This window comes from Homalodisca vitripennis, chromosome 3, assembly GCF_021130785.1.
Source record: "Homalodisca vitripennis isolate AUS2020 chromosome 3, UT_GWSS_2.1, whole genome shotgun sequence".
NCBI classification, from domain to species: Eukaryota; Metazoa; Arthropoda; class Insecta; order Hemiptera; family Cicadellidae; genus Homalodisca; species Homalodisca vitripennis.
The window spans coordinates 114529155-114556608 of NC_060209.1; the positions used below are offsets into that span (position 1 = coordinate 114529155).

Sequence of the window (27454 nt, forward strand, 5' to 3'; positions counted from 1 at the left end):
AGTAACTTCTTTATTTTCCTTAACCTTCAGGATGCAATGTTGATATTTTGGTTACACAAGTCCCATGGTGAGGGCTGTACCCAGTGACAGGATTAATTTACGGCGACGAGGAAACAAATTAGGTTGAGGTGAATGGAAGATTATTTAGTCATTAACACCTGTAATGCTCACGGCAAACCATATTGGCCGGAGACCATCTTCTTGTTCGGCGCCTCACTCAATACTGGCACCTTTGATTTAAAGCGTCAAATCCGACTTTAGTTGAGTGAGTTATGAAAACCAATCACTTCTGATAGCTTGCTAGTATGTTGTTCTAAAATTTATGTTTCATAGTACATCGATGAAATAACAACCACAGCCTTGTTACATTTAGGTACATGGGAGATAAGTGTCCTATTACCTGTAAAGGCAAACTTTGTAGAAAAACTTGCTTCTTTTCTGAGGTAAAATTGCTCTAAAAACTCAATGATGTTTTCTAGCATTATACCAACTTAGGACAGTCCATTTCTATGAAGCTCATATACTAGTTTATCTGAGTTAAGTAATTCTAACCAGTAATATTTCAAAAATCGGTTCAACTAGAAATAAAACAGTATGTGTTGGTTTTAAGAATTGTCTCGGACTTGGTCTGTCTTTGCACAGTAAATAAACCCATTTACAAAGTAGCTTCTTCTAGCATCAGCCAAGATGCACATCTTAATACTATACTATTACTATCTTTTATAAAATAATAGAATATAATATGATATTTCCAATAAGAAGAGCTCCTCCTCCTTCATATACTTAGCTGGTTTACTTTTCATATAAACCCTAATTTCCCCTAAATGGTACTAGCAGTCCGTCAACTGTTATGTATTGCCCACAATTGTAATTAAACTTTGAATTGAATTGAATATCTCAGATTTAGCTGTCATGGGGTCAGTTACTTTCCTTTCTTCCTGGTTGTTTAATCATCAAATCTCAATGCATTCATTAAAAATAAAAATCTGTTTTTTAACATTGTTGTTCTAAAAAAGTCCCTTCCAGAACCTTCGGTAGAAAAAAAGTACATGCGTCTTCATGGTTATATTTGAACACAAGGCCAAATATACGAGTATAAGACCACAAACGCCTTCAATCCAGTTTTGTCTAAATAATTTGTATACTGAGATTTTGAACTGTTGTCTCCGTACTTAACTAGTCCAGTAACTGTTGTCTCCGTACTTAACTAGTCCAGTAACTGTTGTCTCCGTACTTAACTAGTCCAGTAACTGTTGTCTCCGTACTTAACTAGTCCAGTAATATGATATTTGTGTGATGTAATATTGTTTCTAGCATTTTATTGTCAATCAACAGTCGCCAAGCTTGGATAGGACTTTGAGCCTTATTTGCATGAGCGTTTCCGCTACTACGACTAGCGGAGGGCTGATCCCAACTCCATTTATAACCAGGTATATTTTTTTTTACCATTGCCTAGTACGGCGTACACGAATACAGTTTGCTGGTAGTCGGCCAACTGGTTGTACAGGATGCTCATAATTTTCTCCTTGTCGAATAGAAGTGGCAGTATGTTGAACTGCAGCCGAAACAAGTTTACCTAGCTGAGTTGGAGCGTGGAAATTTTTATCGTAGAAGCTGTAATAAATTTGATCAGATGTTCCTGCAGACGGGTACTAACTCGAACCGAATAATTATTAAGCTTTAAGGGTACAAACTCTGGGTCGCTATCAGTGTCACCGCCAAATAGAGCGGGGGAGAGTCATTCTCATTATCCTCATGAAGTATAGTGATGGATCATTACAAGTTTACAACTTCGAACATGTAAAATTGTAGTGGCAACATGTGTAGCTTGACTTTTATTTTTTTCGAAAAGCACTGAGAATCGACGGAGAGAGCCTTGTTCAGGATTAAAAAAAACATCGTTACTACCGTGTTCGGGTTCAGAGTTCTCAAAGAGATAGTATACAGTAATGAACTATTCACAGTCTACGCTAGGCTGAAATATGCCGATAGTGTTAAGAACGACTGATTGTTCGGCAAGAGGGACATGTTCCCCATCGACGTCAATTAAATCATCAACTTTGATTTCAGAGGTTTTATCGTAATTACTTTCCTCTGCAGGTCCGTTTGAATGATCAAAAGTCCGCAGGTAGTAGATTCGCAATAGTTTAATTGCCAAGTTTTATCCTTTTGGGCATGGTAGTATGTAATAAAACACAAATACACTATAACTCACTCAAATAATCGAAGATAAACGATTCCTGGGAATAAGCAACACGTGGACTTGGAGAGAAATACACACTGAAAAAGGCTACATAACCAGGATGAGGTCAGATCAGACTCCAAGGCACAACATAACCTATAGTGCACACTTCCAGGTCACACTGACACCTGAACTTGGATCTATCTCATGGCCTTTGAGAATAACAGGAGTGACAGCGCACAAGCAACCCTGCCTATTGTAACATTTTGCAACTTGAAAGTATTGGGGTGGAACTGCTTTAATGTTTTGACTTAAAATTCTCAAGAATCCTAATTCTTGCCACCCTCATTGTTGGCGGAATAGTGGGACCGGGTAGGAGAGCGGGAAGCCTTGCAAGGCGCCAGTCTCTGATGTCACGTGATCCGAGACCGAGATGTTACTTGACCGTGACGTCACACCCACGTGACTAGTGCCACACGAATACTGTGAAGGCAGGTCTTTATCGGTACGTCACAATTGCAGTAACACTATTTAAACCAAACATTGTGTTGATGAATAGCTATTGCAAACATGTTTCGCCTTTAGAACAACAATGCAGCATTACTGTACCGCCACACTATGTGAGGTCTGGCTGTAGGTAATAACTTTGTCAGCATAGTTTGGAAACAATTTTTGGACCACTCTTGTGGCGGGCATCGGTAACCTAATTGCTATAAAATAACCGGTTTTGACAGTTTAAGTCGCTCTTATGCAAATTAAGGGGCGCCCATCAGCAGAAGGTGGGTTACGATCAAGCAAGCGACAGACGATGTTAAAAAAGTACTGTTTATAACATTCTTACCGGCTTGTTATGAACGTTAGGACTAAAATTACGGTTGAACTTGTTCTTGAATTCTAAATAACTTGGTCATCACAAAATATGTGAAAAAAACAACTTTTAAAGAAAAAAATCTCCTTAACGGTTCTTAAAACTGGCTAGCTGTTGTTTTGTGGAATGGTTATCAATTAGATAGAATTTTAAAGACACCTTGTGTAAATATGATTTTACCGAAAATAAACATGCACCTAGATACATTATGTTGAACGCTACCACACCAAAATTGTAACGTTTCATCCAAATTGGAGGAAGTACAAGTCGGAAACGGCAACTTCGCCAAACCGTGGATGACGGATGCTTATTTTACTGGCAAATTACAAGTCCAAGCAAGGAAATGGGCGTCATCCTGCCGCACACCCCGCCCAGGGCGGGTCCTGTCTTGTACTCGCCGAGATCATCTTTTAATAAAACTCTTGAAGGTTTCACATCTTTCTCGAATTTAGTAGCGAGAATCCCCACAGGTGTTATACTTCATTAATGGAGTTCATTTTTCGTCAAGAAATTCTACAAAAGGTTCTGTAGATTAAAAAAATCAAATAACAACACCTCAAAGAAATCAATTTTCTTTTGGAATAACAACGGTGGCTCTTCGACAGGTTCTTGATTCTGTTTCCATCCAAAGGGTCGATAGCGCTAGAGAGTGAAACGTTGCGCCGAAGGCACTACCAAACGCGGTGAGGGTTGACACCTACGTCCAATAAAGATAAAGCGAGTGTTGTGTTGACAGGAGTGATTAGCACCTCCTACAGTGCACCGGATAAACACCCACTGCGAACAGCGAACCTGGCTCTGACTGCCTACATGATATACCTACGAACAGGTAACGTACACTTTGTGTTCAGCCGACAAGCTTATCTTGCAGATTTGTGAATACAAAACAAGCAACTACATCTTGTTGTATTCAATAATAATATAATTGTTCATTTTTTAAACTTAAAGATTTCGTTATGATCGTTACTGCCTGACACCATATGTGATTCTAGGTGTCAATCACTAGTTTGGTTACAGAGTTACTGTTGTAATTAACAACATGCTAGGATTAAGACAAGACGTTACAACAGGCAGCCATCCCATTTTTGATCCTGGGTTGTCAAATGACTACTTTACGGAGTTACTGCTGCAACTCACAACACACAAGGGTGTAAAAGATCTGTTACAACGAAGACACTTCATCTAAGATCCTAGGTGTCAACGGCTAATTGGTTACTTGAGTTACTATTGCAACTTTATTGCGGAGTTACTAATGCAACAAACAACCTACAATGATGTAGATTATAACATTGCGAGTAATATGAATAAAATCAATATCAGCATAAGTCACAATGAACAATTTTACTCTCCTATGACAATACCTGCCTTTCTGTTTACGCCAATCAGTGCCCGCCTACTCGCGAGCTATCTAATCAGAGCACAGAGCACATGTTTCTGCTGCTAACCAGAGCCAGAGTGATTGTGATAGTAGGTATCAACCAAGAGATAACACGCTTCCTATTGGACTCGGGAACTGCAAACAGCAGTAGCCAATATAAACTCTTATATGGTACAAACGGAAACAAAAAAAATACACTAAATGTAGAATAGAATAGAATAGAATAGAATTTATTTTTGAAAATATTACAATAACACATTATATACATTGGTATACACAATGTAATACAATCAATAAAGTAAGTAAACAACCAAATGCATACACAATGTACAAACCTAATGAGCAAACTTAAATAAAAATGTAACATTCTTGTAAATAAAATTAAAACAAAAACACTCGTAAATTAAAAGAAATATTTTCAAAAATAACTAGGGCCTCTAGAGGCAAGTGCCTGTGGAGAGGTTCCTTTTATTACAAAAAATATTTTTTAGCTCAAAGAAAATTTCAATAAACTTTGATTTTTTTTATAAGCTCCTAAAAAAATTTATTAAAAGTGTGCTGTTGCAGTTACAAAGCAAATGAAAAATCCACTTAAATAAATTCAAACTAAAATTTACTGTTACTTTCTTTAATTAACTAGGAATCTATGCAGAGAAAGAAAATCTAATTTATCAAAACCCAATAACCACTTCTTTAATGTTTTTGAAAATAACTTTATATTCTCACAACTAATAATTGAAGAAAGAAAATTATACTAAACATTTTAGGTCCCAAAAAAACAATAACTATTTGAAAAAAAATGCTAGGTTAGGCTTTGGAACTGGTATTGGTTCTTGCTTTCTTAATTTGTTTTTTGTAATTATTTTTTAATTCTGGTAAATTGCCACTTATGACATAAAAATATTTTTAAAACTTTATAAACAAAACATATATTTAAGGGGAAGAATATTTAAATCAACAAAAAGAGGAAAAGATTTCTCCATTCTTCGTTTTCGTTTAATCAACCTTATGAATTTCTTTTGTTGAGTTAGAAGTGGCTTTAGATTTGTTTCATAGGCTCACACCCCAACAAAAAATTCCATAGTCAAGCCTTACTATTGAACCAAAGAGAAGTACAGCATTCTTAACACTTCTTCAGTGCAAATGTATTGTAAAAAATAAAAAAATCTTAAAATATTGTTTAGTTTGCGTTTTAAAAATTTCAATATGTGTCTTCCAGTTGATTTCTCTATCTAGCATGACTCCTAAATATTTTAAATTTTCGCACTGGGATACTACAGCACAGTTCTGTTGGCACTGACTGTTACTACACAAACAATTGACACATCGATACAAAATTGAATTACTAAAAATTGCTGATCTGTTTTTAAACTAAAATTGATTTGTACTTAGTTTTCTCTGGGCTTAATAACATGTTATTTTTTGAAAACAACCACTGCAGTGCTTTAAGGTCTGAATTCATCTCTTTGCTCTATATCATCCCCAATTATTTTTTACATACGATAAAGCTGTATCGTCTGCAAAAGATGTAATATTTCCATTTAAATTTGAATCAACAAAGATCATTTATGTAGATTATAAAAAGTACTGGGCCTAAAACTGACCCTTGAGGTACGCCACATTGTATAAACCCAAAGTCACTAAAAGAATTATTAATTTTGACGCATTGTTTTCTTTTTGTTAAATAGCTAACAAACCAAGAATAAATATTCCCCCGAATACCACATCCGTATAACTTTTGTAAGAGAATTGTGTGATCTACAGTATCAAACGCTTTTTTAATATCTAAAAATAAACCACTAACTTTCTTCTGCCTGAATTTATTCCTGTATACACATTATCTATGAAGCTTTTTAATGCTGCTTCAGTATTTAAACCTTTCCTAAAACCAAATTGATTGTTGCTGAAAAAAAATTAGTTTTTTTTCTAGAAATTTAATTAGCTTTTTCTTCATTAACTTTTCAAAACACTTTAGCAAAGGTAGAAGAAGTAAAGAGATTGGTCTGTAGTTATTACAGTCGGTAATTAGGCCACTCTTATGTAAAGGAATCACTACAGCTGTTTTTAAAATTTCTGGAAAAAATACCTTTTTTCAAAACTTAAAATTTACTAAATACAATAAAACGTTTACTAATTTTGGGTATATTAACTTAATTAAAAAAGAATTGATGTTATCTCTATTCCTGGTGAAGTACTGTTTTTTAAATCTTTTATTACTGCACTTAAATCTTCAACAAAGACCATGCCCATAAACATAGAGTTGAAAGAGTATTTTGTTTCAAAACAATTTCTATAGCATAAAGAGTCGAAATTTGCAGGTTTGACTCTCTGTATATTTAATTGATTTACTATAGATAGAAAGAAATGTATTAAACTCATTACAAATAACTTTAGAATCATGTACTAAATTACCATTTATATTTAGAGTTTGTATGGGAGTTCTTTTAGCCATTCTGTCCTGTCACCTCATTTAAAGCTTTCCATGGTAGCTTTGGAATTACCACTGCATTTCCTAAAAATATTTTCGTAATAATAATTTTTTATAATTCTTATTTCCATTTGTAATTTATTTCTGTATTTTTTGAAATGTAATTTCAGCTTTTCATTATTTTGGATGATTTTTTACTAATTGATACAGTTTGTTTTTATGTATGATTTTTCTGCAAATGTAGTCGTTCATCCATGGTTTAATTTTAGAATAAATTTTACGATTTTCGGACGTTTGGATTTTACTTTCTGAAATTGATCTTTGAATAATATTATGAAACGTCTCAAAAGCGGTCGATGGGTTTTGGTCATTATAAACCTCCGCCCAGTCGAGTGAATCGAGCCGCGCTAGCAGATTGTCATAGTCTAAGCGGTATGCCGGTGGGGAAAAGAACGTGTTTAGGACCAGTTAGCATGGGCAGATTGCAAGTGTTTTGACCATATAAGAGATAAAAACTTCTTTAAGTTTTAATTCTGTAAGATGCTGGAGACAAGTTATGGGAGAAGTAAAACTTTTGTGGAGTCACATGAAAAAGTTTTGTAAGGCCTCGTCTCAAACATAAAAATTACATTTGAAAAGGGTTAGTAACTACAATTAATAGTTTAAAATATGAATCTTAGGTTTTAATCAAATAGGAGGATGCTGGACAGGTCCTGGTCCTGACACTTCGGATAGGGAGTGAACCTCGGTCCGACACGTCCGCCACATCCTGCCTTTGTCCGTACCCGCGGCACGTCCCGAGCTCTGCCCCAATGGATAGGTCGGGCGTCATCCCAAGGTCAATTGTACATCCGGGTACCAACCTACAAGTACATGGGACTTCCGGAGGCACAGGCCGAGCGACTTAACACCCGTAGCTCAGGAAGTTAGACATTATCTTTAGAAAAGAAGTCGGTTCACTGTTTCCAATATGTTAGGCCTGATGATGGATTGTATAATTTGAAAAAGCGTTTTTTTAATTACAGAATTTACCTTGTACAGTGTGAACAGCGACATACATTCAAACTGTCTAGATCTGTATTGCTAACAGTAACATCAATCTAAATATGTCCCGGGTGCCTGTGTTGAGTGACGCACGAATTGCTCCATTCTCCACGCTCCATTACCCACACCAACGAGCCTGAACTTACCCCACTATCGCGTCAAGTTCTCCGCTCATTTCAACGATCTACCTCACCTTGAACTTAGGGCGGCTCCAAGGTGCTGTAACATATGACTTGTAAACCTTGCGTTGCAATCAGCAGTACAACTGTTTGAAGGGCAACATTTTACTGATTTAGTTTAAATCCTACACATCTTCCGTACCACTCTTTTTGTGTTTTAATTATAGCCTGCCTAAAACTATTATAAACCGTTAAAGTAAGCCAGGTTCACGGCTTTTTTCGAATGTGTATAAGGAGTACTCTAGCAAAAGACGACTTACCACAAAAATGGGATGCAAAAGATTTATCAAAAGAAATTCCAACATTCAGACGTCGAATGTAGTAGTGAAGTAGGTGATAACACATTCCATAAAGCTTTAATACTTAAGAACAAAGGTATAAGTTTACCTGCTTCAGTGGTCGAAGAAGAGGAGAGAGATCCTTCATAACGGCTCCCGTTCAGCCGCATGTCCCTCGCTCACGGCACCATCCACTTCTCTGTAACAGACGGACAGTTCTGAGCCATTAAACTTACACTATTTCAACTATCACTATGACTTCTAGACCTAGTCTGACTACGATACTGCTGTCGCAACGATATCTCCGAGACCGGTGTAATTTCAGTGTTTATTGCCGAGAGTCTCGGGTGGCTCGGCGGACACTAGGCAGCGGACACACGGTCCGGTGGCCGGGGACAAGACAGCGGCTGGAGGCGAGAGGTTAGGTTCACACAACAGGTGGTTTCAACAACAGCTGTTTCACACCTGACTCTCGCTACGCCACGCCATGCCGACAATGACATCAGCTGGTGTAAATAGCGACTCTCCGCCTGAGGAGCTTCACTGGCATCGTCCTACTGAACAGAGCAACAAAGTCATCGCAGATTTGCATCAAATTACGAGCTTTCTTGTACGAGAAACTTTGTATTAACTTTTAAAAATTACGCAGAAATAACTTAAATGGCGAATGTTTCAATTTGAATGAATATCATGCACATAAACCTTCAGAAAACCTAACTGATTGTAACATAACCATGAGTAATGGCATGCAACTTTTTATTACTATTAGTTTCTTTGTATATATAACAATATAATTAAATATTATATAATACTATATTAATAATAAGTGGCGACTTTCAGCCCCTTTAAGGGTGTGTACTTGGTTAGCTAACGCAGCTTGCGTAGTTATAGAAAGACATTTCAAATACCTATTAAACACATTATAACAAATTATAGGGTTAGACGACAAGAAAGTGATCGTAACAAACACATTACACAAATTACACAACACGGTTACTACCAATAACTTCGATCGATTATTAGTTATCTGAGTACTAAAGGGGTGTTATGGATGTTGAATAGAAATTAAACAGTCATCACGTAAGCTGTTAAACCAGCGTTAGATAACCATGTCTGTACACACCCTTCAAGTAACAACCTCAGTCTCTTTATCTCGTAGTTACACTGAGAGCCTATGTTTGATTACGGTTTTAATGCTGTGCGTTTGTTAAAATAAAAAAAGAAATACACTGACGATTGCCATATATTGTGTAATGTTTTGGGCAATACAAAAAGTTATATGAAAGCTATTAAGTGTATCAAACTAGGAACAGTTTTATCTGAAAAAATTACTGGTTCATTTCGACATCCGTTTGCGTTTCCGACAATCGATTTCTTTCAGGAACAATTGCTGTATCGATATAAAGACAAGCTAGGTTGTATGGTTATACAGTGTAAATCGGCTTTCGGCTCTTAGACTTACAGTTAATATTCCTACAAACTCACCTGTCCCTGCGACACACTCACTGTACGGCCTGCACCCACAATTGTCACCGGTTAACCAGGTTATCTACCCGGTCCGATCCGGGTCCTTGGAACGTTGCCAAATCGGCGAGCGACGCCTGTCGCAAGCAAAGACCAATGCCACATCGACATTAGCATAATAAATTGACGGTTGCTTGCGGACGCGATGCACGTTACTATAGCTCATCACTCAACGCTAACTCGGCACTTGAACAGGTCGGTGACAGCGGCCTCGCCTATCACTAAACACACTACACCTATACACGGCTCACAAGCACAGTCGTTTACAATCTTTTTTGGAGCACAAATCCAGTGAGACTGTAAGAAAACTAATTTCTAACACATTTTCGATTTCGGAGTTTGTAAACTACGGTCCTTCGTACTTGACCCATTTATTTCACGTAAACAGAGGAGATCGTTACTCGCTGCAGGCTATGTTCCGCCGCCGGCGAGTACTACACAGGATGAGAGCGTCTCACTCTACTAGTTTGTGCTCTATTAGGCAAGTAACTCAATGGGCCTTACAGTTACACTGTTGCATCATTCGTTAGGAAATAATAACTCGGTGGCATTTCTACGGCTTCACTTCCTACAGCTGTACACGCTATTACTGTATTTACATTATCTAACGACGACATTGAAGTTTTCCTAAGCAAAGCAGTTTCTCTTAAGTACAACAAAACTTAAAATGTTAAGGACTCCTCTATGTAACAGAATGTGCAACGAGATGAAGAAGTCGGTATTGTAACATTAGCCTGTTAATTGCAAGCCATTTGATCGTATAGACACGCAAATCCGAATGATATTAATTTCCTTCTGCAATAACGGTAGTTAAATACGTGACATTTATTCATTTATAAAGAAAAGTCCAAACCCATTGGCAATTTTTTACCATCCAACGAATCGAATTCTTGAACCCTCGACTAGATAATCTCAACCCCATAATTCATATCTACGTACAGGTTGAAACCGCTTGTGTAAATATCATGTAAACCACACAACAGAATGCATAGATTTTGTTATATTTGTTTATTCCAACTAGGACGCTTATTTCTTCAAATGGTGCGGTAACCTCATGATCGTATGGTACAATGTTATTGTCAGTTTTCAGCATGATCACACCGTTGCGTTGAGTGAATAGGAAAGACTTTCTGTATCCTTGAACTTTGCATTGCTACAGTTCTTAGTATATTGCACTATATATGATGTAGACACATTGTATCTATCTATAGATGTGCAAGTACGACAAACGGTATTGCCGATCACTCCAGTTTCCCGGGTGTAACCCAACACTGTCGGGTATCGGTGACGACCAGTACCCCCACCCCACCCCTCCCACTTTCCACCAACGCTCCGTGCCCCGCGCTGTCACCGTCTGCGGTGCAAATCTGAAGTGATTTCGCAAAAACGCGACCTATATGGGTTTGTGCGGCAAACGTGTCCGAACTCTAAGGTTTCCGCCCATCCGCATAACTATAGTGTTTCAGTTTTGTTTATGCATTTACAACAAGTTTCCACTGTTCCGAAGCGAAGTTTCTTGTAAATTTATAGACAACAGTTTATTACGTATATATTTATACAATCATTTTTGTGCTCCAGGTGTTGGTTTCTATATTAGGCAATGAACGGATGATCTAAACCTCCTCCTGAATATGGAAATCGGTAATTCCGAGACCTCAGAAGGTCATTCAGATTCACAATCCAGCTGGTCGAGGTTATAATCATATTAGGACTGTAATAATCGATGTTATCAATTATAATCGAACTAAATATGAGCACCCGATTATAACCACTGTTCCTGTGCTTACAACTTCGAATTAAATTGGTTATGTATATAATCTTAATTTATCATCTCATGGATGGAACCGCGACCTTTCATTACCTGTTATTGGAAAGTACGGGTAACACGTGGTACTATTTTGTATTTCCTCAAAAGCTCCAGCAATTTTCCTTCACCAGTGGTAAACCCATAAACGAACTGATGAGAAACAAAAGTTATGTATTTGCGTGTTCAATATATATGCGGAAGCGGTTATGTTTTAGACAGCTTGCAACATAAATCTTGAAACAAATTTCCGTTGTTGTAAGGTGATAATAATAAATACCCTTAGGGAAGGGACAAAATTTCCCTATTTTAGCACCCAATTTCACATAATTACTTACAGGAAAGTAGCCCTTGCTTTTATTTGTCATTGTTTCTTATTCATTTTCTAATCAACTTATTCTTTCTTCTTTACGTACACAAAAGGCTACCACAGAAGTAGGCAATTTTGACATCCAGTTAAAACCTTTCAAGCTGATGGTTATTTTTTATTGCGTTCACAAGAAATGTGCTCTCTGCTCAGTTATCGCAATAATGTTATTTTCTTTTTAGATTTTAAAACAAGATAGCACATTAAACTGCCGGACTCAGTTGTTACAGCTGATAAATGCATTTTAACGAACGCGAAACATATTTCTTAGCCTATTTATTATTTCAGGATACATAAATAATAATATATGAACCAATGTACAAGATTTGACACGGCTTAGAACTCATACAGGTCTCAAACCTCAACGACATTTCAGAAACTAAAGAAACAAAAATTATAACAACGTTTCTTATCAAATTTACAATTCATAGGTTTATTTATTTCACATTTTTATCAAGAAGTTGTCTTTCGTCTTGTGACAAGCAGCTCATACAAATCAACATATACATTTTTAGTATACAAATACATTGATATAAAAAAATAAATACATTGATATAAAAAAATAAAAACATCCTTTTTAAATAGGATATGTATGGTGTTGTATTCGTTTTTTTAACTAGACCTATTAGGAAAGCTCCACCTAGCGAAATCACATTTCTTAACTATGGTGACTAAAAAGCCTATTGTTGTGCGTGTACTAACGGTAGGCTATGATGTTTTCCCAAATTTAGATATAACATTAAAAAAATAATTACTTGAATTTGATAGAATAAAGATGTAATGTATTGTACGATTTATTCTATCTCAGTATGATTCAGTTAGAGTAAGTAAAACGTGTCCTATGTTACAAAAAAACTAAACTGACATTATTTTAATCGATGAGTTTAAATAACATTGACTTTATACTGTGTAAAACAATAACCTTCCTAGGTCGAAATCCACACAGCGAGCCAGTGTTGGCTCATGACACGCAGAAGAATTTAATACTCAGAAAACTCACAATCCCAGATGGGATAAATAATAATCAAGAGGTAGTTCGTCCCAACATTTGACAGTGATCACCAAAAGCAGAGCAAAATTATAGCAAGTGACAATGTATTTCTACAAACAGTATTATTTATGTATTTATGGACATAATAGAGTTATCATTATTCGCGATTCTCTAAGACAAAGAAGGAGGGAGCAGGCAGGAGCAGCGAGTTAATGAGTTGCGGCTAAGTTACCGTGAGACAGTCACGCTATCTACAGGCTGTTTCGTAATCAATACAGCACCAGAAACTCGAGCTATTGGTGTTGCCAGACCTCACTCCCAGTTGCCATCGAGACCAACGACCTTTCAGCAGTATCTGTCCTGTTCCTTCACGGGCTTGACAAACTTCATCTCCCAGAGAGACAAGGCAGGAGTACCAAGTTAATGTGCTGCGGTCAAGGTACAATGAGACAATCACGCTATCTGCAGGCTGTTACGTAATTAATGCAACAGCAGAAACTCGAGCTGTTGGTGATGCCAGACCCCACTCCCAGTTTCCATCGAGACCAACGACCTTTCAGTAGTAAAATGGCTGTTCCTTCGTTAGCTTGACAACCTTCCTTTATCTCCAAGAAATTGAACTACGATCAGCCACAAGATAAAATTTTCCTCGGTTAACCTTTATCTCAATTCCCACTAGGATAACCGTAATCTGAAGATTTTCATCCAACCCAGAGGCCAGTCGGAGGTTTAAAATTGCCCAAATTGCTCCTCATTTGCTACTGGTAGTAATAAGATCACCTTGATTCTTAATCTAAATTTGCTTTCACTTCCTCTTCTATAAAGCATAACTTCGGTTAACCTAGCCTACCAATACAAGGTGTGTTAATCTCAGAACACTCCAGAATTTTAGACTGTGGGATTGCTCACACAAACTTAAATTACAGTGCAGGTGTTCCGAGACGTAACCGGATAAACACTAACATCGTGTCTAATCAGATTATTTGGTTATGTACACCACACTGGTATGAGCCAACGGCAAGGTGAACCAGTGTGAGTCATTATCCAAGAGGTTGTGAACACAGTTGTGAACAACGAAGTCAATTTGCACTTAATTAAGTTATTAACAATGAAAGGTAGTAGTGTTCTAGGGCGACAGATTGTCAAGGGCAGAAGGCAGGAGTCGTATACCAGCTACACTGCCGGCGTTGGAAGTAGCCACTGCTCACCCGTATGTAACCACAAAAAAACTCTGAAATATCACCCATTTTTGTTTATTTTGTAAAATTGAATTACACGAATCATAATCAGTATTCAAAAGCAGTACGTAGAGTATAGCTAAATAGCTAACAACCTATTTCGTAAGCGTTAAAAACACAATTACGGCTTTAACTTATTAACTTGGAACTCTCAATTTTGAGTACGTCTTTCTTGAAGAGATATACAGGTACAAGTAATGCTGTATAACAAATTATTACTGTAATTATTTTTTGTATAATGATAAGTTAAAGTGGAGAGAGCTTATATTTTACACTGAAACCGGTGTTTTCTCCATAGTTTTGGGATATTACTACTCAAAAAGCAAACAATTATTTCCTATGTAATATAGGTGTATATTTTAATTTGATAGACGTTTAAAGTGAGATGTTTAGCGCGTGAGAGAGGTCGCCGGGACCCTACTCTGTCAGGGATCTTGTTTAGAAACACAAACTGTAGTGACGTCATATCTGCTGTCAGCGCGGCTGAGTCAACCCGATCTGGTAACGTCAAAATAAACAACGTGAAGTGGATATGTCTTCCACTTCAAGTCTCAATTCATTGTACAGTATTATACGTCAATAAATTGATATATTTGATCAATAATGGAAAATAAATATTGATTTATTGAATAATAAACAGATACAACGGAGTATCGAAGAGCCGACAGAACATTACGAAAGAGATACGCACAGGCGGACAGACAGACACACGGCTTAGACCTTCAGACCCCACTACCAATACGATGAATCGTCCTTGGAGCAATAAGAACTTGTATACCAAGTTCCAAGTCTCTAGGACCTTTCTACTGTACCTAGAGCTATCGCACAGACAGACAGACACACGGCTTAGACCTTCAGACCCCACTACCAATACGATAAGAACGTATACCAAGTTCACTTAGGACTGTACCTAGAGCTATACAATGAATCGTCCTTGGAGCAATAAGAGCTTGTAAACCAAGTTCCAAGTCTCTAGGACCTTTTTACTACACCAAGAGCTGTCGCACAGACTGACAGACGGCCAGACGGACGGTCAATGACTCAATTTTAAAAGGACCTCTCGCATGTCGGATCCTTAGCAGTATTTGATGGCGCTTTCTGCAGTTGAAATTTGACAGTTATGAGTTTTTTCCTACTTCATAGTCAAATGACAGTAAATGAATTATTTACATGGTTTCTTGTTGATATAACAAATATTTAGCAAACTATACAATCCAATATCGTGTATGATACATGTCCTTCAAAATCAAAAGAATTCACCACGTGTAACTCAATCTCTTTACTTGCTGTACTTCATTAAACTTTAGAGTTTGCAGTGCACAGAAATTGATATTACCGGTTCGACGAAACTCTGGTGCAGAATAACATCCTCGCTTATCCTAATCACAATTCCAGTTGATCCAGAAGATATTTCTGACAGAGCAGTTCTGCTCCTGGTGCAGCTAGTACGGGTGAGAGGCAAGACAAACCAAGGGGAAAGTCCAGTCCATTGTTTGGTGTGAACGTCGAGACACAAACAAGAGCTCATTAGCAGCTGTTAGCGATGATAGGAGTACAGATGCACGGGGAGAACCGAGACTGTGAGGCCTTCAGCGGTTGATGGTTTGAGTTTAACTTCTACACCCGACTCACCTTGAAATCTCGAGGCTGTCTTAGCATTATCCATGGGTACTTGGTTTAAACCCATGAATTATGCATCTCATGGCGTGCACAGACTGAACATCGTCTTCTGTTAGAAGCTATGAGGGAGAATATCGATTTTCCCCAGCTTTTTATTTCAGGTTTAACAACTAAGTTTAATCGAGTAAAGATAATCATACTGCGTAATGAAACTGAACATTGTAGTGTACGTATCTGTCTATGACTACTTACGGCACACAACGTGTCACGTTAGCTGAGGTTGCACGCACTACTTCAAATCTATATCTCATTTCATTCTTGACAAGTCTTCAAACTGACAGATAATCATACAGAGTAGAAATCATACTTAATGAAACTGATCTTGGTAGTTTACGAATCCATGAATCTATGCATCTTACGTGCACACCTGTGTCACGTTAGCTGAGGTTGCACGCACTATCGATTTTCCCCAAAGCTTTTTATTTCTTGCAACTGACAGATAATCGATACAGAGTAGAAATATCATACTGCGTAATGAAACTGAATCTTGGTAGTTTACGAATCCGACTGTCTATGACTACTTACGGCACACCACGTGTCACGTTAGCTGAGGTTGCACGCACTATTGACAAGTCTTGCAAACTGACAGATAATCATACAGAGAAGAAATCTGTCTATTTCCTCCGGCTGGCAAAAGAGAAATTGTGCCACCCTACAGAGAAGGCTTCAATTACATTGAGCCAAATCCCATTGATGGACATACACCATTCATTCTTGTCTATGTAGTAATAGTTTGATGCAAAATTAGAAACTATATACAATGAAATCTTTATCAAGATATCTTACGGATGGTTAGGCTACATGTGTACATGTGTTACAATATCACAATGCTAAAATGTCATACGATCGTACTCAGTTTGTTTAGAAATTGATTTATTCTGCGATTTTCTTGTATCCATCATAACTACCTATCAGACCGGTGTAAAAATGTTCGCTCACGCTCAGTCAAATATCATGGATAGACATGTATTATCAGTGAATTCGATATTGTCTACGTAGAAATAAAGATTTCATAAGAAATATCTAGACTGTAGGTCAGTCAGTTCGTTTTCAAGATACCATGAGGACACACAACAACTAGAAATAACATTTTTCAATCCCTTCAAATAAATACATATTTCAGTATCGCTCAGACAACAACAACAACAACAACACTTATTTTCAATATCTTGTATTTAAACTACAAACTTCATCACATACAAGAACAGATTGGCATAACATTAGAAATATAATCCTTGTGGAAGATTTTGTATTCCTTGTTAAAAAATATTATGTTTGTTCTGGATTGTTACTTACTGTAGGTTATGCTTTTTTATTAGCTATTTGTATTAGCTTATAAATGGTAGTGTTAGTTATAGTAGGTCGTAACTGTGACTGTTTTAGTAAGTTATCTTTATTATTCTGTGTTGAGGAAGACTATCCTTGCTAATTGTTTGTTGCGAGAGAAGAATGTTTATACATGTTATGGCTTGTAGTCATGTTTATTGTGCAAAAGCTCTTTTTGTTATAACTGTTGTAAAGACACACATGCCCTCGTTCATCGTGAATTTCGAATAGTTCACGTCCATTTCTCTATTTTACTTTAAACATTTTCAACAGCTGCCATTTTGTTAATATTAAATGATGTAAAAGAACCATTTTTAAAGTTTTCCCATACCTATTTAAATCTGTGTGCAAAATTTGTATTTTTAGCTTAACTAATTTTAGAGATAATACTTTTTAATGGCGGCTAGCGGCTAGACGAGACATTTTTACATGTTTATATGTATTTTATTTATTAAGATGATGAATACTATCACCCACAGAAGTTTGTGACCATTCTGTACTAATGGTCAGTAATATTGCTGATGTTTACTACTTGATAATTTAATAAAAGCTAATGAAAAGTGCATTTGTCTCAGACTTTTGAGTGCTGAAATTTTGATTATGAGATGAAGAATGCCACGTTCTCCGCAAAGTATTCTTGCTAGATATTTAAATTTTATATTGGCCTTCAATTTAACCCTATTAGTTGTAAAACTACAAACATCCGGAGGATTAAGCACTCAGTACTCTCCAGACGGATAATAATAATAACAATATAAGGCCTTTCGAGAAGGATCGGGAATCTTTTGAAAATTAAGCGTGAAATTGTCTTACAGAGCCAAATTAATGTCTAAAAAACTCGGGTGAGAACACTTTGTGAGCAGTAGTGAATGTGCGATATACGAAGTGAAGGCAGTTGCAGGCGGCCGGCCGGTGGTCAATGGTAGACCTTGAACACGACATAGCTAACATTGGACACGGTTCCGGACAGAATCTGTGACCGGCGGCGGTCAGAACCAGGACTTTCCTCTGGACATTTCTGTGGTCCGACTCATTAAAATAGCACAACTTTTTCTATGAGATAAGTTTTTACACACAGTTGCTACTTATGTATGTAAATTTGGAAAACTTAGTCGACCCTACCATAAAGCTATAGACAATTTTCATAGGCTTGTAATCCCTGAATCATTACTATTACACGTGTCCATGCTTCCAAGTCACATATTCAACCACTTACCCTATCGTTACCAAATATCCACCGATCTCGAACAAAGCAAAAACTCTTCGACTTGCTAATCCAATCCGTTTATGGAAAATCACCCTCCTCCAACGTTTTAGTTCCCAATCCCACGTCAAACTGTCTGGACCAACGTAAATTGCTCTAGGAGATCTCGCTAGGCCACGATATGGCCAATTATATCATCAACCAGTTAATTCATCATTGAAACAGAGATTGAACCACAGGTTAATTATTGCCCATTTTCCCGCGGAAGTGTTTCAGAATGACACGGACACAATACATGCAGAGAAATGCTCATTTAAGCATGATATTTGAACTACGTACTTTCGTAATAGGTAGGCCATTCAACCCATTTGCTTGGTCCAAAACCCAAATACTCGCGCAGTGAAAGAAATGTAGCAAAATACCAGAGATAACAAGACTTAAAGTAGATCGTAAATCTTTGAAAATATGTGGAGCGAGAAAATGGGGAGAAGCTTGGTGTTTTACCTTGGCAAAAATATAAATCCAAACAAAAAGGAGAAAAGATATAAATAAGAAAATAAAGGTGTAATAGGATGGGATCTGGTTCCCAAAACATCAAACCCGCTTAAATCAATCGATAGCAGTGAGATGTGGAAAGATTACCTCACACAGCCCTGCAGGTCCGGTGGTCATTTTATTCCACCTACGATATCGAAGTCAATGTTGCTAACTGGTATAGTTCTATTCTTAATTACAATAAGCAACACATATGTTAGGTACAAATTCATCATGAAATTCCGTACCAAATGACAGTGACAAGAGGAATAGGTTAGTGGTCTCGCCAAAGGTAATTGACCGGATTAATCTGTTTAATCAATTTTCAGCTTACAAACTTCTAAAAAAAAACAGATTCAATTTCTTCTTGACTATAAAAAAAACTCACTGGTCTATCTTCACTCTACAAACCACATCAGGCTTCGTTGTTTTTCATCATAGTTGAACAACTGCTCGTGTTTCACTGTCCAACAAAAATGAGATAAAGCCGCAACAATTTTGTCGCATGCCAGATCTTACTATCTCATGCGACCACAATGAGATACTACTAATTTAATCTGTTGTGAGTATTCGTGTTGTGAGACAGTTCATCTGAACATCAACGAATTGAACATAATATTGACCCCTATTCCAAGAGAATCATAGTCCATATGTCAGTGACAAACTGTCTTTATCGAGTTCAAACCGAAAGTTGTTGTAGTCCGCCAGCTTTTCCGAAACTACCACCTTCACGTGTAAGAGCATTCCCCAAGCATTTGTTTCTAGGCCCAATCGGGATATGAGACCAGTGTAACGACCGTGAATGATAAATAGTACAAGCTTTATAGTTTACTAAGTAACAAACCTGAGGATAGTAAAAATGAAAAGTCCATCTCAAGCACAACAGTGTAGAAATCCCAATAGGCACCTCTTTCGACGACTAAAAACATCGCCAAAATAAAGCACACACAGAACAATCTTGTGTTATTTTTATGTGCTGCTGGGATTTCAAAGCAGTCATGCCCTTTTTATACGAAGAATGTATCACCTTCATCAGCTCAAGAGCTGAAGCCACTTGACCACCTTTAACGACAGGGAATTATATTTATGCAATGAAGCTTTACAACTTACAAAGCATCAGCCATCGAGGGTGAGATAAAGGTATGGAACGCCTAGTCCATCGTCGCATACTGCGATGTGACAAAAGCCAATATACACTTGGACATATCTCTGGGCAGTTGCAGTCATCAAAGAAACGAAAACAGAGCGATTCAATTATCTCACTTTCCCCAACGTTATTACATCAAGCACAATGTCTGTTAAAGACGAAGAAGTCAGCAAAAACCAAGATTTAATCACTAGATCTCAATCTCAAAGCCCATATATTGGGTTATGGGTCTCAAAACAACATCTACATCTAGGCGAAAGAGAGTCGATGTGAAAATATTTTATTGTCTATAAGCGTGGCATGAGCATTCGACTTGGGCATTTGTTCATCTGCCACTTTAAAATACCATCTAACTGCACTCCTAGAGGCTTACCCGTACTCTTTACATTTATTTGGAACTCGTAACTCATTCAAAATCTTATGACGTCCCAAAATGTTTAGCACCTGTATCGCCAAAGCAATCTGGCGCAAATCAATTATTTCTTTACTCGAATACACTAAGCCATGATCTTAGGAAAATGACTTACGACCCATCACATCACTTTCTAATTTAAAGGTTTTACAAAAAATTAGCGTATCTTCAGCGAAAGCGAAACAGAAATGAGAGAAAAAACACACAGCATCCAACCTTCCTCCAATCATTAAGTTAAAACACCTTCTTGCAATATTATCACTTTTCGTGAAGGTCCAAATTTGTATAAAAGCTTGAAGTAAGTAGGAGTTGCACATTCTTAAACGCTACTACTCCGTGGGAATACAAACTCCACTGTGTTGCTTTTACCAAAACATTAATGGCAAAACTATCTGATCCAGTTCCTCACCATCAACAACGAATTTCGAGCTTATCTGTTCAAGGCAAGTTCGGAAACTTGAATTGTCCTAACGGGAACACGCGACGTTACGATTACAATTACACCTCCATCTTCAGAGGGCCAGAAGGCTCTTGTTTTGGAAAGTTGTATCCGGATCGACAAACTGGGATCAGAATCTCTAATGTATTCACAGGAATTTCCGGGAAAAAAGATAGCATAAGGATTATCCAGCTCGATTGAATAATCGCATCAGACGAACTCGGGATCATCTTGAAGCAAAAAGTAAAGTGATTCTGAGAGGAAGTAATACATAGGCAGGTGAGTTTTTATCAGGTGGGAATCCCATTCACTACGATTCTACTGGATGCTGTAATACTGTAACTAAAACGTATATTGGCTGTGACCAGGTAGAGGAAGCTGAGTTTGAAAACCAATCAATCATCAATCAGCCACTATACATTCCAGCCGCTTGATTAAACAAAAGAGATTAACGTAACAGCGTCTCCTAGCAGCTGCGTAGTTGATGTCACTTCTCACAACGGAGGCCCGCATTTGGTTAGGGGTTCAAACTGGAATGTTATTCGTTAAAAAGCCAGTTACCTGTTAAATAATCATTCTTCAATAAGGAAAAAATCTTATTTAATGGTATATCTCCAAAAAAATTTGAACTGTTATTAAAATAAAAAATTATGTTTCATTTTACTCATACCACACGTATTAATTACCGTTATGGTTTTAGGTGTCCATTTTAAAGTTTCTAGCTTTTTCAGCAAGATATTCAGTATTGATTAATTTCCAGTTGCTCTTTATAAGTATGCAAATTCCTGAAATCGCCACGGTTTCATTTATGACTGAATAGAAACAAAAATGTGCTTTGCTGTTGGTATACGTTTCAAAATGTCACATTTTTATTCGCCGTATAATCTCTATTTCTCAAAACTAACTTTTATTAGTTTATGTATTACTCAACAAGTCATACCTAATATTTCCGAGCAGTTGAGTAAAAGCCAGACGTTACCGGTTCAGTTAATGTTTTTTAGACACAAATAAATAGCTCTCATTAATATAAAATACTTTACGAAGTAATTGTTCATTGTTAAAGTGTACCGTACTAGTCTATTTACTTAACATTTTAAAGTTAGTTTTCATACAATAAAGTATGTAGTTCATTAAAACTCCTTTTTATTTATAAAAATGAGCACGGTATCAAACAAAGTACGAGTACGCCCCACCACATGTCGCATGACATGCTTCAATGAGGTTGCTTGCAAAGTTTCAATTTTATTACTCATTAGGCTATGTGTGTTACTATGTCATATGATCCGACTCAGTTCGTTTGTAGATTTAAGTATTCTGCCATTTTATCGTTGCCATGAATGATTTACCCCTAAGTCCTATATAAAATGTTCGATAACGCTCAGCCAAATCCCATGGAATGACATTCACAATAATCGAACTAATATTGCTTATTCTAATGGACCTACATGCAATATTTCAGGTCTATAGATGTGGTCGTGCTATAAATATCGTTCAAAAAGGTAGAAATGAAAGTTTTTCCGGTTCTTCGAGCGAATTTTATTTAACACTCAGGCCAATAAGCTTATGGCGTTGTTTGTGAATGGCCATTTCTACTTTACGATAGTACCCTATTGTGTGAGTGACAGGAAAAAGACAAGAAACGTAACCAAAAAATTGTCAGTCACTCTTGAGGTCTATTTGAGACCATATTGAGGTAATCACAAAAATTGTACAAAAACTCAGCATATCACGTTTATCTCATAGATCGGTTGCATATATCGGTTACTGATGTGTAATTGCTAACAAAAATTACTATATTAAACTCTCTCTTGTAGTGTTTAGAACAATGGAGACTCGACAGCAGCGATACTATGCAAGCGGTCGGCTGGTGCTCACAGTTCACTTTCCATAAACAGCTCCGTGGCCCAGTTGGAGCAAGGACGATGCCTAATTCGTGCGGCGGCTCGGCGGGGCGGTTGATGGCATTGAGCATTGAACACTGAAAGGTTCAGGTCACATATGTGTAGTGTGGAATTGTCTATGTTCAACTGCTAGCTTCACAAGCTAAACTTGCGGGCGTACATCTGGAGTTTTTGACGTATTGGATTTACGTTGATATACTCGTACTTGTGTAGGTATAGCTATAAAAGGGTTAGTTGGCGCTATCAGCTGAGTATATTTTTACTCTTCCATGAAATGGGAGAATGGTACGTATCTCGTGTAAATTCAATGTTTTCTTAAATAGTTTAGAAAATTTCTTTAAACTAATATTTGTTCACCTATTCAATATCAATTTTACTTTCGTTGCTATGAGTTCCAAAATGAAAGGAAGAGGAAAGGAAATATTGTTTTTGTAATAAACACGAACAATTAAACCGAGGAAATGTTGAGAATGCATATATTTCGGGAAATACTCATGAAACATTTTGTCCAAATAGCTCTTCATGGAGGCTAACTTAAAACGGGTATATCACTGAAAAAAGGGTGTATACAGTGTCATGATATGCATGCCACAGGAATGTTAATTTCGCCAGAATACTCAAACCAACTCACAAACAAAGTACTAGTGCATATTTTGATCTGTGCACGTTTCAAATACCACAAACCAGGCTCATAAGCAAGCATTCGAAAATCATCACTATAATATTTATTATAGTGATCATCACAAATATGAATGACAATCATGTAACATTCTGAAACTTTCCCTGTATCTACAAATATATGGTTAAAAGTCTATTAGTAAAATTAATAACAGCTTTTCCAGTTGTAAATCGAGGTTTACAGCCAGGGATATATATTTATTGCCTATTGTATCTGCGGAAAGAGTGTAAGAGCACTCCAAACGGATGAACTGGACAAAGTTGGTCGTAAACTTTCACCTACAGTTCCTCGTCGTAACTGTACTTAAAAAATAAATTAGTATAGTAAAGAAACTAGTATCTGCACTCAATCAAATTAATTGCAATAACCTGTAAAAATGAAAAACGTCAATAACTTCTATTTTCTAAAATAGAAAAAACACAAAACGCACAAAATACAAAGACAGAGACAACAAACACCCAACTAACATACAATAAACAATAATACATCCATAAAGGATCATAAAAGGCTTAAAAGGAAACATCATGATCAATACTAATTAGCAACTCCCAGCTCTCTTTCTAGTCCAACCCCAGCTCGTTGCCCAGGCTTCGGCTTCAGCGTGACCATTGATTGTACTACTTACGCAGAAATGAAATCGTTACTTTAGAGACTGGTAAACAAATTTTATGTCAACACGTTATAAACGTCTGTCACGGAGATTGATAATATTAAGTTAATCACTGGAATTCTAACGAAACGAAAACTCAAGAATATAAAGTCACTCGATTAACAGCTGTGTGAATAAAAATATAACCATAACATTTATAAATGTTTAGCCTAAATATAACTATATTTCAGAATATTTATGAGCGCCATGTGCTTGTAATGCAATGTAGTGCTATTTGTTCAAGAAAGTTTTATAATTAACTACATAGAAATGGTTTCATAGGTTTCCCAATTGATTACGACAATATTCCAGAATTAGCCTTTTAATATAGAGATAAACACAACCTCGAAAGTGCGATAGATCTCGGCGCATGCGTCCATGTGAGCACTCTGAACTATTGGCATCTCGTGCCGTAGTTCTTCATTGATTCGAAATTCACAGAGCGCGACTAAACGTCAAGCCTTGTAAGTTACTGTAGAGTAGGGCTTTTAAATGAGAGGGTGATAGGTATATCAAATTGTTGTAATAGTATTTTTGCAAATATCTCAAATGCCATAAGGTCTACCGCAAATATATATAAGTACAAAATTAATTTACATCACATTTAAAGAAAATGGTTCAATGCAAAGGGCTGTAGTGATGTGAAATATGTAATATACAAATCCATTAACTTTCCTTCAAACTTCTCTATTAAAAAACTTTTGATTTAAATAATCACCAAATAATACCATTACCTTTGCAATATTATGTCCGGTAGTTTAGTGCAGTAACTCAGTCACCATAATGTCCCAATTAGACGCACAAGGTTTCTTCTCGCAGTGTACAATTAAACATTTTCTTTGTAGTATCTAAAGTGAAACTCATAAATTAGATATAAAGAAAAAATGGTGTAAACTAAAAATTGCACATTATTCTTTCAGCAATTTATTAAGTTGATTTCAGAATAAATCTGAAAATCTCATTCAAACTAAGTTATGGATAAACTAACAGATTTGATGGAGAGCTGCATACTCAAAAAGCATCATATAAATTTAATCACTGGATGGAGATATTTAAAAACTTTTCATCTTCTGTTGAAAAACAATGAAGGAAAGCTCAAACGTGTTATAAATTACGTACAGCACAACGTATATGGCAGTATCAAAGATTAAATGTTATGAAACTGCTACGGATACTGCATGTAAAATCTGTGAATGGAAAGTGTATTCAAGACCTGTGCTAAATGTTGGTTTTAACGAAGGAAAGCTCAAACGTGTTATAAATTACGTACAGCACAACGTATATGGCAGTATCAAAGATTAAATGTTACGAAACTGCTACGGATACTGCATGTAAAATCTGTGAATGGAAAGTGTATTCAAGACCTGTGCTAAATGTTGGTTTTAACGAAGGAAAGCTCAAACGTGTTATAAATTACGTACAGCACAACGTATATGGCAGTATCAAAGATTAAATGTTACGAAACTGCTACGGATACTGCATGTAAAATCTGTGAATGGAAAGTGTATTCAAGACCTGTGCTAAATGTTGGTTTTAACGAAGGAAAGCTCAAACGTGTTATAAATTACGTACAGCACAACGTATATGGCAGTATCAAAGATTAAATGTTATGAAACTGCTACGGATACTGCATGTAAAATCTGTGAATGGAAAGTGTATTCAAGACCTGTGCTAAATGTTGGTTTTAACGAAGGAAAGCTCAAACGTGTTATAAATTACGTACAGCACAACGTATATGGCAGTATCAAAGATTAAATGTTATGAAACTGCTACGGATACTGCATGTAAAATCTGTGAATGGAAAGTGTATTCAAGACCTGTGCTAAATGTTGGTTTTAACGAAGGAAAGCTCAAACGTGTTATAAATTACGTACAGCACAACGTATATGGCAGTATCAAAGATTAAATGTTACGAAACTGCTACGGATACTGCATGTAAAATCTGTGAATGGAAAGTGTATTCAAGACCTGTGCTAAATGTTGGTTTTAACGAAGGAAAGCTCAAACGTGTTATAAATTACGTACAGCACAACGTATATGGCAGTATCAAAGATTAAATGTTACGAAACTGCTACGGATACTGCATGTAAAATCTGTGAATGGAAAGTGTATTCAAGACCTGTGCTAAATGTTGGTTTTAACGAAGGAAAGCTCAAACGTGTTATAAATTACGTACAGCACAACGTATATGGCAGTATCAAAGATTAAATGTTATGACACTGCTACGGATACTGCATGTAAAATCTGTGAATGGAAAGTGTATTCAAGACCTGTGCTAAATGTTGGTTTTAACGAAGGAAAGCTCAAACGTGTTATAAATTACGTACAGCACAACGTATATGGCAGTATCAAAGATTAAATGTTATGAAACTGCTACGGATACTGCATGTAAAATCTGTGGCTGGAAAGTGTATTCAAGACCTGTGCTAAATGTTGGTTTTAACGAAGGAAAGCTCAAACGTGTTATAAATTACGTACAGCACAACGTATATGGCAGTATCAAAGATTAAATGTTATGAAACTGCTACGGATACTGCATGTAAAATCTGTGGCTGGAAAGTGTATTCAAGACCTGTGCTAAATGTTGGTTTTAACGAAGGAAAGCTCAAACGTGTTATAAATTACGTACAGCACAACGTATATGGCAGTATCAAAGATTAAATGTTATGAACACTGCTACGGATACTGCATGTAAAATCTGTGAATGGAAAGTGTATTCAAGACCTGTGCTAAATGTTGGTTTTAACGAAGGAAAGCTCAAACGTGTTATAAATTACGTACAGCACAACGTATATGGCAGTATCAAAGATTAAATGTTATGACACTGCTACGGATACTGCATGTAAAATCTGTGAATGGAAAGTGTATTCAAGACCTGTGCTAAATGTTGGTTTTTAACGAAGGAAAGCTCAAACGTGTTATAAATTACGTACAGCACAACGTATATGGCAGTATCAAAGATTAAATGTTATGAAACTGCTACGGATACTGCATGTAAAATCTGTGAATGGAAAGTGTATTCAAGACCTGTGCTAAATGTTGGTTTTAACGATGGAAAATTAGAATTAACTGAATAATGGCAAATTTTGGATCATATGTTTTTACGGCCACAAAATTATTTTTACAACCAACTGATGTACACCGTTCTTATGAAAGTCGACGCCATATACTTAAAAGTCCAACGAATAAACCTTATGAGCGG

At 36.7% G+C, this 27454-nt stretch overlaps 1 protein-coding gene across 6 annotated transcripts in view; it reads right to left on the bottom strand.

Annotated features, from left to right (window-relative positions):
• Positions 1 to 27454, bottom strand: part of LOC124357342 (echinoderm microtubule-associated protein-like 2) — a 144158-nt gene that overhangs the window by 90968 nt on the left and 25736 nt on the right. For all 6 annotated transcript variants that reach the window (XM_046809045.1, XM_046809044.1, XM_046809043.1 and 3 more), the window contains exon 2: positions 8467 to 8556. In XM_046809045.1, the coding sequence (XP_046665001.1) occupies positions 8467 to 8527 (61 nt within the window). In that variant the 5' untranslated portion in view covers positions 8528 to 8556. The remainder of the gene's footprint in view (positions 1 to 8466; positions 8557 to 27454) is intronic.